This window comes from Neodiprion lecontei, chromosome 3 (assembly GCF_021901455.1).
Source record: "Neodiprion lecontei isolate iyNeoLeco1 chromosome 3, iyNeoLeco1.1, whole genome shotgun sequence".
NCBI classification, from domain to species: Eukaryota; Metazoa; Arthropoda; class Insecta; order Hymenoptera; family Diprionidae; genus Neodiprion; species Neodiprion lecontei.
In genome coordinates, this window is record NC_060262.1 from 4,184,168 (window position 1) to 4,200,971 (window position 16,804).

Below are 16,804 nucleotides of genomic sequence, written 5' to 3' on the forward strand. Positions count from 1 at the left end.
GTATCCTTGAAAGTGCGAGAAAAACGGCGGGAAATGCGTTTTAAATACCTTGAGAACCCCTGAGACATCGGAGCTAATCTCCCAATAGCAGCATTGCCGTTCATCACTTGTTTCGATGGTTCTCAAACTATCTCGGACGTATGCCGATACCAACAATTTATACCGCGGGCGTTTCTTGAACGTGATTTTCTTATTTATAGAATGTATTACGGAAGGCAACTTTAGCGTAACCTTAAATAAATCGGAATTCGTTGGGACGTTTTACCACTTGTGTCCTACCGGGAAAATATTGGACAATAAAAGGAATTGCGTGGATGAACTTTACAATGTCGAATGTGTTTGTCCGTGGATGGTGAGTCCAGTCGGAATATTATACAAAGTGAATTCTTAACGAGTGCATGATACCTTGTCTACAAAAAATTAATACGCACGCGCTACAATCCGAGTGCAACTGCTTGCCAGGGCGACCAGCTGTCAAAATGTTTGAGGTTACATTTATGACGGTTGGTCGCCCTGGCAAACAGTTGCCCTCGGATTGCAGCGCGTGCGCATTAACTTTTTGCAGACGACGAATCATGCAGTCGTTAGGAATTCACTCGCTATAACAATTAGGGTACGCCTTTCGGGTCAGTTTATATAATTTTTTTTCGATTTCCACACCCTTTCAGACCTCTGCCACAAGTGCGAATGGAATGGTCGTAGGGATTGAATTCAGGCAAGTTCCTGGTAATAAAGTGCAGCTTCGATCGTTAATTGTAATACCACCGGTAGTAAAAGATATACAGCAGTAAATGAGAAGAAAGAGAGGAAACAGGATTGACATCACACGCTTATCTCATTTCGCGCCTTACGTTATCGTACTCGTGAATTAATTGTGAGTACACAAATACGAATCTGAAATTAAAACCGATATGTGCACAAATGTGCAGAATGTAAAAGAAATTAAAATGTGCTCTACTATAGAGCAAATATTTGAAAGTTTACGCAATAAAAGTACCTATTACAAAACACCAAGTCTTCCAAAGTTTGCTTTTTCTTTACTAACACCGACTGATAATTTTTACTTCAATTATAAGTTTTGTTAGAGTATCGCAATGTTGCAAAGTGGAAATAATTCACGTTTCTCGAGTCAACAGATGAGGTAAATAACCGAATCACTTCAACAAATCTAAGTTGGCACTGTACTGAATATACAAATAAAAAAGATTTTTACTCAGATTATTATTACAATCATCCTCTCCACAAAAAACACCGAGCGGTTTATCTTTTTTCCTTATAAAATTTCAACGTTCGTTAATCGCTGCGAAGATTGATCCCTGACATTGCTCGAGACGTTAATTAAAATTCTAGAAATTAGTCGATCTGATTCGATTCATTCGCAGTTCTAGTAAATCCAACGAAACCAGAATATGATACAAATCAGTTACAACGGTAAACAGATATATGTACATACAAATACTCAACAGCGATGTGAATCCGTCGAGTATGTTTCACTGACTGATTCCGCGGGTTTCTAGATTATTCTAGAGTCCGTCTTTCATCTGACGGTGGCGTCGTCTATCGGAAAATCATCGAACCAGAAAGAGCGCAAAATGTTCAACGGGTTGCGTGTAGTTGGGAGCACATTTCTGTGGCTTTAATTTCGGGCATTTTCCTTGCTGTCGCAAAATATACTGGGCATAGCGTTTCGGGAATTTTTAATTTTCGCAGGATTCTTTGGATTCAAATATTTCGCTCTACTTGATTCATTTATTTCTATATTTTTTCTTTTGTCGAACAAATACTTATATATGTTGCACTTAAAACGCAGTGATTATGGGCCCGTCAACTTCTCCATTCAACTCTTAGGGTGTGAAAAATTTATACTTACTTACACAGCATTGTGGGTAGTGTTAAAATTTAAATCATCACGCTGTATTAGCTCGCTTTTATTTTGCATTTGATAACAATTATATAGATATATATAGATAATATAATAATCATACAGCAACTACTTTTACGAACAGAATAATTGAAGTTACTGCAGAAGCGTTGCAGCGCCACAATTCCGATGCTGCATAAAGAGAGTGAAAGTTGGAAAGGAAAAGAAGAGAGCACAATTTATTTTTCCAATATACATTAACCTATCATGGTGCGATCGCGATAAAAATCGGCATGTCTCAATTTCGCATTATTCGCACATCGCTTGTCTGTAGGTATTTCTCTGTTTACATGAGATCCTCCCGCTTTTCTCCAATCTGAAACAGAATTGCCCCGTTCACACTACTGAGAAAAAAAGGATCAGCACCTTTTTCTGGTGACAAAAAAAAAAAAAAAAATGTTCCCACCTTTGAGACGTCTTTTGCAGTAACGCGAGAATGAGGTTCTGCTGGTTCTGAGGCTTAACGAGTCCGAAGGGACTGTCCCGCTTTCCGAAACCGATTGCAGTCGACAAATACTCGGGCTTGAAGCCACGGATTTCTCTCGGCTTGGTACGATGCTTGACGTAATGATTGTAGCTGCGCGAGCATCTTGTACCTTCTGTGAATAGCAGCCCCACCGTTGCTATAATTATTACAACATCGGAGCGCATTTTCCCCTGAAATTGTAATAGAGAAAAACGAAAAACAAAAAAAAAACAAAAAAAAACGTAAAGGTAAAAAATTGCGTTAATGTAATTCGTTTGCGATGCCTGTCCTGAATTTTGATTTATTTTTTACCGTATACACTAATTCGCCAAAACAACGACCTTTATTTTGCCCGTGAAATTCAGTTGGTTGTTGTACGCTTAATTTTGGTACTGTAGAATTTATCGCAATCGGTATTTCCCTAAAGATAAATCGATCGCTTCCTCGATAAATTTTACTCATGTTATCACATTTCACATTTTTTCTTTGTACTCACTTCAGCAGATGATTATATATGCTCTCAATTGCCAATTATTATGTCTATTGAAATAGAAAATTAGACGTGCGTAAAATTTCACTTATGCTTAGAATCTAGATAACGGAATAATCGGATTATAGAAGCTGCGAAAAATGATAAATGGATAAATTTCGTATGCGATATCGTCTGATTGCAAAATTATTGACGTTTTAGGAAGATTAATTATTCTATATCTTTTGTACGGTAAAAAATGAGGAAAAGTCACAACCGTTAAACTTATACTGTACTCTAAATCAAATCATGAATTCATACGTTTACAGATTAACAGCAAAATAAAAAGTATTTGCACAATTTATCTTGAATGATTTTTTTTCCAGTTTCAATCCAAATCGCAAATGTCAAAACTACGAATTATCGTTTTATCCTTGATAATTTGACGAAAAATTCATTAGACCGTCCAAGGTTTCATGCTTTTGACGGATGTCATTGGAAAATACAGATTTTTCAATACCAATTTAAGATGTATGTAAAATGAAATCAGGATTGCGGTGGTGATTTGAGTTTGGAAGATATATGCGAGTAGTACATACTTACCTATGTACATACTCACCAAAGTAGGTCGTGAATTTTAACGTGCAATTACTCAGTTCGTCGTTAAGATGCATGCAAATACGATCCATTTGAAAATCATATCTTTCCCTTTAACTGCTCGTCATTTCGTTCCAGAATTATCAACGATTTCTTTACGGCACTGATCGAGCTTAGATTTAAAACGAAGGGAAAAAAATATTACGGCCAATAATTCCACAATACGTTGTCAATTTTTTTAACTAAACCTATAATTTCAAATTCCCGATTACGTTTAGCGAGCAAAAATAGCTATCGGTTCATTACTTGTTTCTATTGCAACGAATTTTGCTCGCAGATTTGCAAAAATACGAAAGTGAATTGCAAAAACTGTATACCAAAGACGGAATAAAAAAAGAAGATGTATACTTTTAATATTTTCATCGTTTCCTGCAGCTACTCACCGGGCTGATTTGCCTCTAAAAAATGAGTTCAAATCTTTCTTCAAATGTGTATAAATTTTCAGCTCGGGAGATACTGGTAAATTTTTTTTTTTTTTGTTATTAGCACTATGCGCCGCTAGAACTTTAAATATCTTCCCGATATTACGGACCGTAAATTTAAAACTTATCGTTCAACGAATGCGGCGATGTCAGGATCCGATCCACAAGTGGGTTCTACCACGAATTGGGTCCTGTTTTTGTACCATCGGGCCGCTACCGGCGGTGCCGCCGGTGCCGGCGTCGATCGCCGTTTGCCGCCGATGCGTACGTCGCACTACTGCAGCGTTCTATTCCTCTTACCAAATCACACAAGGAGCCGAGGGACTCGAGTATCGATTTTCAGTAAGACTGTAAAAAGAAATTTAAAAATTTTCAACAAATTCGATCGTCTTTTTTTCCCCCATTCATTTGCGACAATCGTGAGTTAAAATACCGTCGAAGAATTGTGAATTTCTTTCCCCACTGTGACCCAAAAATTCTGCGGATAATTCTTTGTACACATATATACGTAGAATTTTTATTGAACGCATTTTTATTACGTTTCGATTGGTGAAAATTCCTTGATTTTTTAATTCAATTAAAACCTCTCTCACATATAATGCATTCGAATTTTTTCTCTCTATTTCGATATTTTTTTAAAAATATTCCGAGTCATTTTTTAATTCCTCTGCAATTCCTTACTCGTATTCTGCTGCAAAATTTTCTTTCGTATTTCTTCGAATTATGTTTATCCGCATATTTGTACCTGAAGACAAAATCAGATTTTTCACAAATCATATTCATACTCAGTCATACACTTTGTATTTAGCTACCGAAATTTTGATAATCATTTTATCCAAAAAAACTTAATCATTGCTTGTTTATTTGTTTTTTTTTTCCTTTTATTTTTTCACGCAAGGAAAGAAGAAATCCTGTTTTAATATATATATATATATATATAAACAAGAATGTTAAATTTTGCAGAATTTTACAGAAACATGGTAAAAGAAATACTGGAGACTGATGAGAAATGTATCATAGAAATTAAAAAAATATCTTGGATAGAATACAGAGGGCACGGTTGATCAGGGTCACTTGAAAAAATATTTTAAATATAATTTTTCATAAATAAATCATCTTCTATCCAATTTCAGTTTACATAATACCGGAACAATGTTTTACCGATTCGTGTGCGCAATGATCAATTTGCAGAATACGACTAATTTTTTTTTATCAAAATATGTTAATTCTCAGAGATTTTTATTAAAAATCAGAAGTAATAAAGAATTCTCCGATGCATATCTGTAATCGAGAAAAAAGTCATGAGATCCACGAGTTATTAAGAAAATTCTGTTGTCTTCATTTCTCAGATTGGTCAAGTGATATTAAGTAATTCAGATGAAATTTCAACTGTGTTAGTTCTTAGAAAATTTCGGAATTCCGAGTTCCGGTTCCGGTTGTTAACGTGATGACACAGATGCGATTAATGTAATTGGTACACGCCCTAGAAAGTTGGCTCTGACGAAAAACATGAGCATCGCGGTTGTTCTTACGGTTGATTTTTGGCAATCTTCTTCCATCTGCCTTTGCAGGCAATTCGAAACGTTTCCAATCATACATAAATGATAATAAACGCTGCGATTTTCCGTCTGATTCTATTTACCCAATATAACGATTACGTGCAAATCGTTCTCTGCGGGAAAATGTTGGGCGATGGCGGATGATATAACACCATGACATCGTTGGTGTGGTGCTGACGTCAATATACTTGTGACGCGTGTTGACGCAGGTTAATTACGTGCATATAGAAATTGCTTCTCTAAAATCTGATGAATCATGCGATGATTTTCAAATTTTTCAACTCAAATAATAGCTGGTTGAATCGAATCACGCAAAAGGCGTCAGTAATTTTTCAGACATGAGTTGTCCAAAATACCGCTAATACCGAATAAAATGCAAGTTTCGAAAACTGCGTTCCTTGGCTTTTGATCTAAAATTCTTGTATGCAATTCTGTAAAAACATTCAAGCTGTTTAAAACCTTGTAGCTGAAGATACTCAGCTTCGGTTACACCGTTAGCATAAAATGAAATAAAAAAATCGAATTTTCAACAGTATATTTTTGAGGCTGTTGACAACGCGCTCAACACTTTTCACAATTTGAATTTACTCGTTTTATCATAATAATACAGAAGTTTTTGTCGTACCAACTATCCGAAAATCAACAAATGCGATTCGAAAACTGCCCTCAACATAAAGAACTTTGAAAACTGTAAGATCCAGAAATTTTCCACTTATCCTGAGTCTGAATTCCATTTTGGCAACAAGAGGAAACAGATACCTCGCAACGATTAGCACGCTGATCCGCATTTCTGTGAAAACAGTTGCACACAAAAAAATATGTAAAACAGATGTTTCACGGATTGTGCAAGGCTTTTATAATTCTTTGATTGATTTGGCGAGTTTATAATTGTCATGGAATTACATCCCATGAAAAATGTGTTTAATTGAAATAAAAGTAAGATTTAATTTAATTTTTTTTTCTCATATCTTAAACTGTGATTCTGTTCTCATGGATTCTCGTTCTATGGTCCGATGGCCCTCCGAATAAATTGTAAACCATGATTGAAACGACGGGACGTTCAAATGCTCGACTTCCTGTGCGCTCGTCATTGTCATGTGACGTCATGCGTGGCGGGTAACAGTCGTTTATTTCGTAAGGCGCAAATTTGAATCCGGCAATTTAATCGACGTCGTACATTTTGTGTAATCAGCCGCTGATTGTCGCGTTAAAACTTCACCAAATCACTGGGCACCTAAACGATGGAAATACAAATCGGTATTCCTGTTTTCAATCATTACAGCTGTATATCTTGCATAATGCAACACGAATACGAAACTCGTCAATTTGGTTACACCGACAATCAATACGTCAGTTGCCAAAGGCGACATCATAGAACATGGACTAACCGTCAGTTGTGATCAAGTATTTTACCGGAATGAAAGTTCCCTTTCTTTTTCACTACAAAATTCGCGAGTTTATCGGCAGACGTGTAATACATACCTGTAATATCGGTCCGTTGAACGTACCCGTAAAAGATCCGATTTTTCCAAAAAGTAACACGGTGGAATATTCATACTGTCGAAGTATAATTCAAAAACAAAATGATTCTTTACGCGCGATAGAAAAATGCAGAAATTTCTACGTCAGAAACCGTCCACGTATGGTGAGTAAAAAAAAATAAATAAATAAAAAAAGATCGAAAAAAAACATCAAGTTACACGTCTCTTCTAAACTGACAATTTTCAGCTAACCGTTGGAAATTTCCTCAACCGATAAAAACGCACGTGACGTCAAATTGTGCGTAGGTTCGTTGCCAATTACTGGGTCGAACGCCTTGATATTGATCGCGAAATAACGCATGCGCGATTCGGGCGATGCGGAGGCGGTTATTCCGCGTTGCAGAATTTGGCGGTGGCTGTCAGTGGCTGCCTACGGGCAGGCGGGGAAAATGCGGTTGCATGCAGCTGCTGTTCTATAAGTTCAGTGTCAGTGGAAGCGTAAGTAAATCGAGATACACCATCTCTATGCACACATGTGCAGAACTCGGTGATACTCGACACTGTTAAAACGAAAAGGGCAAGTCCATCACTCGGTCGCTTAATCGATTCCCGATTAGTGGGTGAAATCACGTTTTTAATAAACAGAGTGAGTACAGCAATGATAATTAACGGTGTAAAATATATTTTATTGATTTCATTGATTTTTCACCATTCGATTCGTCCGGATAATAAAAGCTGAAATGTGCAAACAATTGCTTGGGCAGAAAATCGCGGCACGTTTTATAAATTGTTTGCACAGATTTAACGGATAACACGGAGAAAAAAAATCTGTCAATTCAAAACTTTCATTGTTTTTTCATATAATTTTTTTTTTTTTTTTTCAAAATTTTACACAATTTCTATATGCGTCTCTCACCTGAATAAGAATCGGTCGATATATTTTACCCGCATATAACGCAACGTCGTGACTTTCTCGTAGATTTTTACGTTTTTATACATTATTTTATAACAGCTTGAATACGACGAACGAGTTCTGAGAGAAATTCATTATGACCATATCAGTTTTTACTTACAATATGTATTACGTTATATCACATGTAAACATATGTCGCACGCTCTGACCGCATAACAGAGGAAGTGACTGGTAGATTATTTACATCGGTTACAGATAACCAAGATTTGACATCGTAACCAAAACCGCAGTTCAACTTCGTTCAACATTCTCAGAATGTACCTACGATGCTAACATTGATATTAAATTCATGTTGTACGCTGTATTTTCCACTCAAGACAATGCGGTTAATGCAGCACTCCTTTTAAAGCTCAAATCCAATTTCATTCCGACATTTTTTTTTCAGGATCGCATACATTATTCTAACGAAAAGAATGAAAAGAAAAAAAAAGAGAGAGAGAAGAAATCAATTCTGAATATTCGACAATTTTGAGCCCATTTTTCTCTCACGTGTTTCTGACAAAATTAATTTTCAAGAGTATCCTCAGAGAAGATGAAGAACAAAATTTAACAAAATTTTTTTTCAACGACATGAAATCTGCTCAAAATACGTAAAAAATTATAAAATTTCTCAAGTCTTCGGTCTAAATGGAATTTGAGATCGATTTAAAGCGTAATTCTAACATGTTGCTTATTGCGTATCCAATTTGTTAGTCGCCTCGTGCATCAGCTGAACATTCTTATCACGAGAATACATTACAAAGGCAAGACGCGTGGGCGCGAATGGTGGAAAATAAGCGACATGTGGTGGCCCAGTTGCATATTTGATGCGATTCAATTTCGTTATCTAAGATTACTTTTCACTTCGCACTTATATTGACGTCAATCGGCTCACGGTAGTCGGCGGAATTAAAAATAACAATTAATGAGGAAGAAAAATTACCGGAGAAAATTGTGACTTTATAAATTAATTTTTTTCCCTACACCGACGAGCAAAGTTTTCTAGTTTTTTTGCTCATTTTTTCAAATTTTTTTTTATTTTTTTCCACTCTAGTTTCATCTCGAATGGAAAGACTTTTCGACGGGTAAATAATCTGAAATCATATACAGGTAAGAGAGCGTTTTTCCCGATCATTTATCTTCAATAAATCACTGATCATTTCCACGCGGCATTTTTACCATTTGCAATCAATTTTCATCCCAAATCGCCGTTCTGAATATTGACAAAAGCATAGAATTTCGTACATTAATTCGAAATATATATCGCGTATCTTTTCGTTTCTGTTAAAAATAACAATCGCGATCAATGTTACAAGGCAATTGAATTCCAGTGTTTTGCTGTAAATTTCGAACTGTATCGCGTGATAAATCTGTTGTTCTTTCAACACGTCGTACAGTCAATAATTGAATAGAGGACATGAAATAAATGAAAAAAAAAATTGCAAGTGTAATTTTTGATAAAGAAGAAAAGTATTTTCGTACCAAGGCAAAGTTTTATATAAGGAAAAATGTCACTTACAGCCTTTTTTAATTGTCATCTTCAATTTTTGCGCAATTGGAAAAAGAACAAATACAGGTTAATTATTTTTCCGACGACTATTCAAATACGTAATGTCCTGACATTGAATTTAAAAAAAAAAAAAAAAAACACACAGGATTCGACCCGATTTCTGGCTGTCGTTGAAGATGGTCGACGTTGCTGCCGCACTTCCTGCAACCAACGCCGGCGGTTCTTTGATGGGTCGAACCCGGGGCGCCTTGAGGTCAATGCGATCTGCCCTCGGAGGTGGCGGCGAGTATCTTCAAGGTCTGGGTAGCAGGTTAGGATCAGCGCTGAGCAGCAGCCTCGAGGATAGCGAATTGACGACGACGCCATCCTCGCCGTCATCGCCACCGCACCAAGGACCTTCACCAGCTGTGAAACAGGAAGCCGACGAGATCCGGAGGCGGAAGCTGCGGCTCCCGAGGTATTCGAATTTTAGTCGGATAGGAAAAACGAATTTGCTGTCTTGTCATTCGCACTTTTGTTCAATCGTAACACTGAAAGAAGAAATTACTTTCGTACACGTTGATAGTGCATTTACTTGGTTTTCTCAATTTCTTTTATTCGAATAATGATTTCCTTTGTTCGAATAAGACGTACAACTGGAATTTAATGAATTTAGTAAAATCAATGGAACGGTAATTTTGCGATTCAATTTTCAATTTTTAAATAAATATTGGTTAAGGACCGTTCAAACAATGTAGTTTGAGGTGTTTGAATCCCAGAAATCGTCGCTAATTTATTCGAACAATATTTACCCAAATTGAGAAATTTTCTATTCGACTATGGTGAATAATTTACAAATTATTTAAACAGTTCTTAGCCAGTGTTCACTGTTTGTTACAAAATAAAAATTGCTTCAAATAACCGTTAAGTACAACGCATAATTTAGGGCACGTTTCGATGATCCTTGTCGCAGGTTTGGATCCGGAATGTCCTACGAGGATTATGAAGCGATGGCGCGACACAAGCTGGAACGACAAGGCAGCGCCACCTCCTCGAGGTCATTGAAGCGTTATCCTCCGGGGATGACGTACGAGGAGATCACATCGTCGAGGAATTCATCGGGCGCGAGGATCGTCGAGGTGGCGAAAAAGCGCGAGGATGATAACGAGCCGCGGGAGAACGATGAAAGCTCGCCGGAAAGCGTGGGACCTTTGCAGGAAAAGGATATCAAAGCGACTGGCGTGGATCCTTACGAGAAATTTCACTACAAAATGGGTGAGATTTTTATCAAAGATACATGGATTTCCAACAGCCGTGAGATTAAAGAGCTCGTTCCGGTTGGAGCGAAATTTCAGTACCGAGAAAAGAGATTTAGAAAAAAAAAAAAAAAAAAACTTGGAAACCGATCAAATCTCATCTGGAGAAAAATCAACGAGACCAGTGACATATGAATTTTTGATTGCCTTTTTGTTTTAATTAGATACGTAAAATTCTACTTTGCATATTACATTGTGTTGTTAATATTTTTGCCAAAGCAGGAACAACGATCCGGGAAATTTTCAAATTAGGTAACGAAGAAGAAGGATACGGTATTTTTTTTTCGATGTATCACTGTTTGTTCATTCAGTTTTCACGTAGAAGCTTTTCACAGTCGTGAAGTATTGCGAAATATATTGCAATAATTATATACTGTTGTACACCTAATGCGACAAACGTTCGAATACACGTTCATATGTTTGTTTTTGCAATATTACGCAACGTTGCATTTGTTCAAGTGTGATCCTTATTGTTAGTTAGATGATACCTATACAAGTACAATAACGAGCTAGAATGTATTGTTAAAAGTAGACTGTCGTTTGTTTCTCTGACGATGAGTAGACACAACACAAATTAACATTCGTCAACATATTGATATGTACGATAATATATTTATTGTTTTATGCCTCCAGAGCAGTCTTCGTGCGATTTGAAAAAATTCATAACTCGTTATTCACAAGTTACTTGTACGATGAATCATGACATTTTGTTAAAGAAAAAAAAAATGCTTAATACCGTGTTATTCTTAAAAGAAAAAAAGTGTTAACAACAAACCTCAAATTTTGTGCCAAGGTTATTTAATTTGTACTTTTTTTTTTTTACTTCAGCTTCTCCACTGTTCAAAAGTGTTTATTTTCTTATAACATGTAAAAGGAAAACGATCGAATCGAGGCTAAAAATTATTCGTAGTTCAAAAGTACAATCAACAGTTATTCTAACCTACGCGATTGAAATTTGAACACTTTTTTATAATAATTTAGTGGCTCTGTTAATCTGTTTAAATAATTTGTGCGAATTGACAACCTAAAAAGAAAAAAAAAAGAAAAATATGAACGGTAGGTATCGCTAGTTAATTCCAGTTTTACACAGTTAGCTGAAACGGATAGCGTTTTGTTAACATTAGCACTAATTTTCCTGATTAATCATTAGCAGGTAATTGCTGTCCGTGTACCTAGCTATAATATATTGTTAGACCTGACGGTACCATTAGTTAATATAATCGCATAATTGCGTATACCGGAATAATCTGTTGAAACATGAAAATGAACCGCGCATGCGCGAGTTTCATCGGCTGTTTGCGCAGGCTGGCCATCCCGAGTTTTCAGCTGTCAAACTGTTAGAATCTCAAATAATTGCGGCAGCGACCCGGAAAGGTTTGGAAAGCATTTGTTATCGGGTCGGAAAGTCGATTCTTCAAAGAACGGTCGAAATTCCACGCTTGTGCTCTTTGAATATTCAAACGTAGACATTTTGCGCAGGTTGGCCGGCCTGCATCGCGGACAAGAATATCGCTGCGGAAAGATTTCGCCGACCAATGAGATTTAATTGTTTGGCGCATGCGCGGTTGATTTTCAAGTATCAAGAGATTTTTCCAGTATAGTGTTGTACTGTACATAATTGATAGTTGCACAGAAAAAAGAACACAACTAGAATAATTATTTTCAATTGTTTTTGTTTTTCATTATTATTTGTTTTACAAGCCCACGGATTTGTCGTACAAAACTAAAATAGCTGGTGTGAAAAAAATTGTGTCTACGTTTAGTGGCGATGAATATTTTTTATCGAAGAGTAAACGAAATCATCTTTTTCTAGATCTACCGTGCAGCAGCGGATCCAACAGTGATCAAGACGGTTATGGACCAAGTACGAGTTTAGATTCGAACATGGATGGCCGTCGCACCTGGCAGAGATCAGGCAAGCGCCATTTTCCCTGATGCAGAAATCTTTTTCGAAATTTCCTTTAAGGTGTATAGTAAAAATAAATCCCGCGAAAACAAGCTGTTAAGAGAAATGGAGAAAGTACAGAAACTTCGTCTCGCGACGTTTTCCTTTCAAGTGTGCGAAAAAATCAAAGCCAAAAAACAAGTTTCTCAGATATCGGAGGATTTAAAAAGAAACAATTAATCACAAGAATTAAAGTAAACAAGATGCGGTGGATGAAAAAATTTGGGAATTCTTCGCAGATATTATTCTTTCACTTTCATTCTATATCAATTTTTCTCGACAGGATCTTCCGGCTCCTGTCAATCATGGGCATCGAGTTTGTCGGCTGACAGTCAATCCGAAGAAGCAGCAGCCGATTTTATGAAGAGCTTTGTTCCGCTGCTTTTCGAAACACCAGACAGCGTTGATCAGGAACAAAAAGCGAAGTTTGGCCAAATGGTTTTGGTACGTATTTGGAATATTTTTTACCCAAATTCACGACGCTTTCAAGCTTACAATATATCATAAATAAATCTGATTCTACGAAAGAAGAAAAATTGAATGTCCATTTACAGAATGAATTAACGTTTATTTATTAATTTTTTTTTTTATTCATAAAATGAAACTTTCATGTTCGCGATTAAGAATATTTATTTCAATGAAATCAAAATCATTTCTCTGAAATGAATAATGTATTGTAACTTATTTTCATTCGATTCAAAGAAAATGATATTGACTCGTGTTTTTTTTTTCTTTTCTTTTTTCTTTTTTTTTTTTGACTTCATGCATTATTGTAGGATTTGGAACCGATATATTGGAAATAAAAGGTTATTTTGAATCTAGGAACATTGGTTTACGATTTTTACCAATTTTCGTCCTTTCTTTCCAGACGGAAACGGGACGAGTTTGGTTTTCAAGAGTGGTGAACGCGCGAAGAGCGCGAGCCTGCGTGACTGAGGGTTCGTTTTACTCACTGGCTCAGCATTTTGCTGTCGCATTATTCGAGTGTCACGAGGCCGACGATTTTGCCCCGGCAAAGAGTTTGATGAACATGTGTTTCACATTTTATCACGAAGGTCTGTTCGAACGTATGAAATATTTTCATTACTTGACGAAAATTATTATCCATTGTCTTTAAGAACGACTTCACTTTTATTTTGTCGTCGAATTGTAATCGGAAGTAATATTATGCGTGTAACGTAAACGGTTGATAATAAGTTACCGATTTTTGGAAAATTTGGAAACTTTGAAATTTGGTTCGAATGAAAATTTACCGAAAAGAAATAATTTTTATTTCAAGTCGACGGTTCTGAAAATTTTTATAAAATCCTGCTACTTCAAGAACAATTCTGTGAAAATATACCGCCTCAGTTGCATATAATTGTTATTATATTTAATTAAGATCAAAATCACCGAAAAATCGTGTTTCGAGATCATTTGAAACCGTTTAAAACCTACTGGAACAATTTGAAATTGTTTTAAGTGGCGAAAATCGCTGGATCATTGACCGATTTATCTCATTTAATGGGGCAGTCGAAGTACCGGGTTTAGAACCGTATCGAGAATATCTTTACACTCACCTTCGAGTCCAGCCGATATGGACGTCGATGCGTTTCTGGACAGCGGCATTTTTTGACGCGGTTCAATGCGAAAGAGCGACTCGTCCGGTTCCTCCGAGAAACAAGAGCCTTGCTGGGGAGGCGATCGCAGCCGATGACAGAAGGTTTCAGGCGAATATCGTCTTCGGGCAGTTGGGGTAAGCTGGGACGATAATTTCTCTAATTCCGTGCGCAAAATTCAGTTTTACACACCCAAATGAGTACGCAAAATAGAAAAATTTGATAAAAATCCCTAGTTTCATGGCAAAGAAAAATATTTTTATTCGATTCCCGCACTAGTACGAAAATGTACTATTTTGCGTACTCGTTTGGGTGCGCAAAATCGAATTTTGCGCACGAGTTTAGGAAAATTCAGTATGTTTAATACATGTGCGAAACGTTATCTCGCTATCAACATCGTATTTCAACAACACTCGTGCGCATTTGTTACGTAATGTACTATTACCACACTGTAAAATGTGTAATTTGTTACGTTTACTAGAAAATTGTAGTAAAAAAATTTCAAACATTGTTGGAATTGTGGGAAATATTTTTTAAAGTAAAGATATTCAGTGTGCGATATACACTCGTAAAAAAAAATCTACAAGCAAGTTTCTGGAACAAAAGAAATTCATCACTATATGAACCCATTGAATAATTTATTGGATATTGGGGAGAAAATTTTATTCGATTCCGTCAAAATTTATTCCAACCCTTTACCTTTCTTTTGTTTCAAGACAAAAATTTTCCAACTCGTTATTTGTATTCAAACTGATCTTTTTTCCCGGTGCGTTTGCCAATACAAATTTTTCCTGGCTATTCAAATATCAAGTCTGTTTTACACTTAATAATACTGAGATTAAAAAAACGTGAAAAAAAATTGTTCTCTCATTATCACATTGTTTAATTTTTCAGCACTTTTACATGCAATATGCATGCGTTTGGATTATCCCGAAATCTGTGCCTCGAGTTTTTGAGAAAACAATGCGCCATCGCCAATTTATCATCAGGTATGTTTTGAGACGGGGCAGCGAGGTAAAAAAACGAACAAGACAAAATTGTCAAATTTAAATCCTAGCTTTCATTGTATAATTTATATTATTTTTCTACAGAGCAAGAGAAAATGCTGAGAGACAATATTGAGAGAATGTACGACGAGACGGAACCTTGGCGATAATTATCGACCGATCGATTATATACCGAATGAGAAGAAAAAATTTCGTCTTGATAAAATTTATCTTTTCAAAATTTCTATCACGGAAGGATGAAAACGTTTGCGGAATAAGGAAATCGCGAAATATTTACCACCAAAAAAAAAAAAAATTATTTTTCACCAGAGAATTTTATTTTTAAATTTATGATCGAGTTCGAGTGATTGAAATGGAATAAATTCTTGTAAATGTAAACTTTATCGCCGAAGCAGCGCTAATTACGCAGTGAGAAAATATCAATAAAAACTAAACAAACTTTACGTATAAAAATTATCAAAAAATTATGCCATATCGCATAAGTCATTTCAAATATTCCTCAGACCGTTACAATGCCTATACAAATCATTTTTCACAGAACCGTATGAGAAGTTCGAGCATAAAAATAAACGCCGATAGGTCAATTCAAAATTGCGCGCCTCTGTGTCTGATTGTACAGGCTATATAAATGTATATACATATATATATATATATATGTGTGTGTGTGTGTGTGTGATATATACATGTATATAAATAGAGAGATTTAAAATTTACGTATTAACTGACGATAAAAATTCCCCGAGATAAATTTCTTGTATGATTAATTTATATATGTAAAAAAAAAAAAAAAAACAAAGGCAAAAAAAAAGAACAAACACACAAACGAGTCAATTTTACAATACGAGCTGCTTTACACGAGATCTGCGCATGTTTACAGTATTATATAATTATACATAATATTTATTTATTACACATAAATCTGATGCGAAGCATATCATCACAATAGCATTATGAAGATATGTAATGTAAAACTGACAATAACGATATAAATGATAAATTATGTATTTAATGTATAAATGATATATTGTAAATACAAATTATATTATATGTAATTGAATGAGAATGTGAAAAAAAAAAAAAAATAACCAGCCTCTAGATGGTCGGTTTGGCTTTTTTAAGAGTCAGCAGATAACTCGGAAACTCCACCGGACGTGTTGATTATTTAAATATACATAAATCATACGTCTAAAAAATATCGAATTTAAAGGGAAAAATTCTAGCCCTCTAAAAATCAATTTACGAATCTGAAACTTGTCGTACTTTTACTTTTGAATTTTAAATTCATCGTAGAATTAATTATGGTTCTATATTTATTATTTTACGTCTATTTTCCTGTCATCTTGGTTGTTAATTTGGAAAAATGTTCCAATTTTATAAAAAAAAAAATGAATAAATAAATAAAAAATATGGAAATGAAGTAAGATTTGATTTTACCAATCCAAATTTAAAACAGTACTTTCTACTTCGTTCTTTTGATGTCGCTTTCGACTTTGGCAACAACAGTTGTCCAATTTTATTTTAT

General features: G+C 35.6%; 2 protein-coding genes across 2 annotated transcripts; one reads left to right on the top strand and one right to left on the bottom strand.

The window, feature by feature from the left end:
- Positions 1 to 1,912: 1,912 nt before the first annotated feature.
- On the bottom strand, positions 1,913 to 3,449 carry LOC107219304. Its single transcript, XM_015657501.2, has 3 exons — positions 2,700 to 3,449; positions 2,328 to 2,578; positions 1,913 to 2,237 (listed from the first exon to the last, which is right to left on the bottom strand). Exons 1-3 carry the CDS (start codon positions 2,847 to 2,849, stop codon positions 2,171 to 2,173), a joined length of 468 nt encoding a protein of 155 aa, XP_015512987.2. The 5' UTR covers positions 2,850 to 3,449; the 3' UTR covers positions 1,913 to 2,170.
- Positions 3,450 to 7,366: 3,917 nt separating this feature from the next.
- Positions 7,367 to 16,699, top strand: LOC107219347 (uncharacterized protein KIAA0513). Its single transcript, XM_046734115.1, has 10 exons — positions 7,367 to 7,473; positions 9,583 to 9,894; positions 10,390 to 10,691; positions 10,952 to 10,984; positions 12,546 to 12,647; positions 12,961 to 13,121; positions 13,546 to 13,744; positions 14,190 to 14,412; positions 15,170 to 15,264; positions 15,367 to 16,699. The coding sequence occupies exons 2-10, from the start codon at positions 9,614 to 9,616 to the stop codon at positions 15,429 to 15,431; spliced, it is 1,461 nt and encodes a 486-aa protein (XP_046590071.1). The 5' UTR covers positions 7,367 to 7,473; positions 9,583 to 9,613; the 3' UTR covers positions 15,432 to 16,699.
- Positions 16,700 to 16,804: the final 105 nt, after the last annotated feature.

Excerpts from the sequence above, each read along its gene's own strand:
- LOC107219347 (XM_046734115.1), top strand. The coding sequence starts at position 9,614 with ATGGTCGACGTTGCTGCCGCACTTCCTGCAACCAACGCCGGCGGTTCT. Across the intron at positions 10,985-12,545 it reads CCGGGAAATTTTCAAATTAG|ATCTACCGTGCAGCAGCGGA; the intron begins GTAACGAAGAAG and ends ATCTTTTTCTAG. Across the intron at positions 15,265-15,366 it reads CATCGCCAATTTATCATCAG|AGCAAGAGAAAATGCTGAGA; the intron begins GTATGTTTTGAG and ends ATTTTTCTACAG.
- LOC107219304 (XM_015657501.2), bottom strand. The coding sequence starts at position 2,849 with ATGAGTAAAATTTATCGAGGAAGCGATCGATTTATCTTTAGGGAAATA. Across the intron at positions 2,579-2,699 it reads TTGGCGAATTAGTGTATACG|GGGAAAATGCGCTCCGATGT; the intron begins GTAAAAAATAAA and ends TTACAATTTCAG. Across the intron at positions 2,238-2,327 it reads CTGCAAAAGACGTCTCAAAG|ATTGGAGAAAAGCGGGAGGA; the intron begins GTGGGAACATTT and ends ATTCTGTTTCAG.